A 2,699-nucleotide genomic window follows, 5' to 3' on the forward strand; every position below is an offset into this window, starting at 1 on the left:
TCTTTAATAAAGTTCGAATTGATTCTCAAAAAAAAAAAAAAATAAGAGTTACAAAAGAATAGCTAAAGATCGCTCTAACACCCAAAATCTAACCACTATAAACGATTTATTCTTTTTTTTTCTCAAAGGCTAAAATTTCCAGTGATAAAATGAAAATTACATAAAGAAATAGTTTCTCAACAAATTGAAAGAACTAATCTACAATAATGATGAGAGCTGTTTGGTACAGTCATCGAATAGAACTTTTTCAACCATCAAAAGGTTAATCAAATACATAAATATTGAGACACGGTCTTAAAACCGCTTGAATTTTCAAATTTCAAACTTTTCAAATCTCATCTTTAATATAGATCTAAAAGTTATCTTCAGACCGGTAGATCTATTGAAGATTCATGTTTTCCGATCTTCGTCTTCAAAAAAATTCTAAGGAAGTAAATTTCTATTTCACAACACCTTCCATTATCAAGATCATTCAACAAAAACTATAATAAGTCTTAATAAAATTTTAGATCTAGAAAGATTTATAGATCTAAAAAGATGTAAGTATAAAAAAAAAGTCGTAGAGATAGTAATAATTTGGGCGGAGAAAACGATTTATTCACTCAATAAGAAAAATAAATCTAAATAATACTAGCGACAACTAGTATACCTTACACATTCTTGAAAATTATAAAAGCGCATAATATATTTATCATAATATATGTATCTATAGATTCCGCAAATGGCTTATAAAACATATCAATGTTGTTTGTTTCACCACGGCTTGCACCACGGTCAGGTTGCTTTCTGTGGTGACTTTCGAGCCAGTATTTTAACTTACCAAAGGTTAAACTTGCATTAAATTAGAATTATAGAGATAATTTTAAAATTAGTAGATCCTAAATAAAACAAATTTGAATGCGACTTATTTAGTCTTAAATGAACAATGTCAAACTCGGTTGATTTAGCACCTAAACGAAAGAATCAAGATTAATTAGTTTAGTACATAAACGAACTAATACGAACATAGTTCTAGCTAAATTTAAATATTTTAAACTTGAATAAAAGGAGCTCAGTATTCAAATTCAAACTAAATTTAAGATGAATATAGACACTTCATTTATATAACGAGTCTAACATGAACATCTCAAAACTCGATTAGATTTTCTTACAACCTAGAGTATTGGAGTTGTAAAAAAAAAAAAACAAGAAAATGAAAAGAACCATAAAGGTTTGTTTGTAATAAAGAGGTGCATGTAGGGTAAGTAGTATCCAAAGTGAGCCAAGAGAATCAGTGTTTTTAATTACCTAACCAAACATAAAAAGTTGGAACAAAACCCCTGGTTTCCTGCTCTCTCTAAACCGCTTCTCTCTCTAACCCTACCCTTCTTCACCCTCTTCTTCCTTATAAATACTCTCTCTTTAATTTCTTCTCTCTATCTCCGTACACCAAACCCCTTCAGCCCACCAGACCATGAGGATGAGCTGCAATGGCTGCAGAGTCTTGCGCAAAGGTTGCAGTGATGACTGTACTATCAGACCTTGTCTTCAATGGATCAAATCCCCTGATGCTCAAGCAAATGCCACCCTCTTCCTCGCCAAATTCTATGGCCGTGCCGGTCTCATCAACCTCGTCGAAGCCGGCCCGCAACACCTCCGTCCTGGTAATGATAATCTTGATTTGTTTGTTTTGTTTAGTTCAAATTTGATATAGTTGTTGAATTTGCATTTGCATGCAGCTGTTTTTAGGTCATTGTTATATGAGGCTTGTGGGAGAATAGTGAACCCAGTGTACGGTTCGGTAGGGTTACTCTGGTCTGGAAATTGGGCTCATTGCCAATCAGCTGTTGATTCTGTGCTACGAGGAACACCGATCATTCAAATGCCGTCACCGAGTTCCGATGCACCACTACCACCGCAAATGATCGATCCTCTCAAAACCTATGACATTCGCCACGTGTCCAAGGAAGCTGATCAGCTCAACAAAGTTAAGAACCGAACCCGGTTCAAAAGGCCAGTTAATAGACCACCGTCCGGTTACCCTACTGATCATCACTCAATTATGGGGTTTGAACCGCAGTGGGCAAGCCTGCAGATGGTGAATGGAGATCATAGCAGCAAAGATGATGAGAGCATGCTTTGTGTTGAAACGGTCGAAGACGCGAACCAGAACGAACCGAACCACGAGCTCGGGTTGGACCTGACTCTAGGTTTGCTTCCAGTGCAGTAACTGCAGAATTGGGTTTAGGTGCAAGGGGCAGATGGGAATTAATTAACTGCTAATACATCTTCCTTTTTACCAAATATAGTTCTTTTTTTAGGTATAAAAAGAAAAGAAAATGAAGAAAAACTTTTCTTTTTCTAGTTCTCAAGTTGTAAGAGTCTCAAGTTTTGGTGTATACAACAATACAACAAAAAAAGACATATATACAATGTTAACCTTTTTTTGTTTTTAAGATAATCAAAACTGCAACATTCCTTAATTAACTATAGTTTCTCCTTAATTTTCTCTAAAAACCCGATTTTTTCCATAAATTTTCCGGTTTAGACAGGTTCGGGCGTCAAAACAATACACTATAAGTGCTGGACCGTCCGAAAACTGATGCGACACGCTAATTTAATGGCTCGATATGAAAGACGACCGACCACCTTTACGTCTATAACTTGATCAGCTGTCCAATTTTCAAAAATATTCTTTGATTGAAAGTGGAAAAGAACAA

The 2,699-nt window shown here is 35.2% G+C and overlaps 1 protein-coding gene across 1 annotated transcript; it reads left to right on the forward strand.

Annotated features, from left to right (window-relative positions):
• Positions 1-1,338: 1,338 nt before the first annotated feature.
• Positions 1,339-2,357, forward strand: LOC126674828 (LOB domain-containing protein 42-like). Its single transcript, XM_050369349.2, has 2 exons — positions 1,339-1,643; positions 1,719-2,357. Exons 1-2 carry the CDS (start codon positions 1,454-1,456, stop codon positions 2,207-2,209), a joined length of 681 nt encoding a protein of 226 aa, XP_050225306.1. The 5' UTR covers positions 1,339-1,453; the 3' UTR covers positions 2,210-2,357.
• Positions 2,358-2,699: the final 342 nt, after the last annotated feature.

The sequence above is a fragment of the Mercurialis annua genome, linkage group LG3 (genome assembly GCF_937616625.2).
Source record: "Mercurialis annua linkage group LG3, ddMerAnnu1.2, whole genome shotgun sequence".
NCBI classification, from domain to species: domain Eukaryota; kingdom Viridiplantae; phylum Streptophyta; class Magnoliopsida; order Malpighiales; family Euphorbiaceae; genus Mercurialis; species Mercurialis annua.

Bases quoted from the DNA above. Each gene is read 5' to 3' on its own strand.
- LOC126674828 (XM_050369349.2), top strand. From the start codon at position 1,454: ATGAGGATGAGCTGCAATGGCTGCAGAGTCTTGCGCAAAGGTTGCAGT. The intron at 1,644-1,718 runs GTAATGATAATC...ATTTGCATGCAG, and splicing joins CCCGCAACACCTCCGTCCTG to CTGTTTTTAGGTCATTGTTA.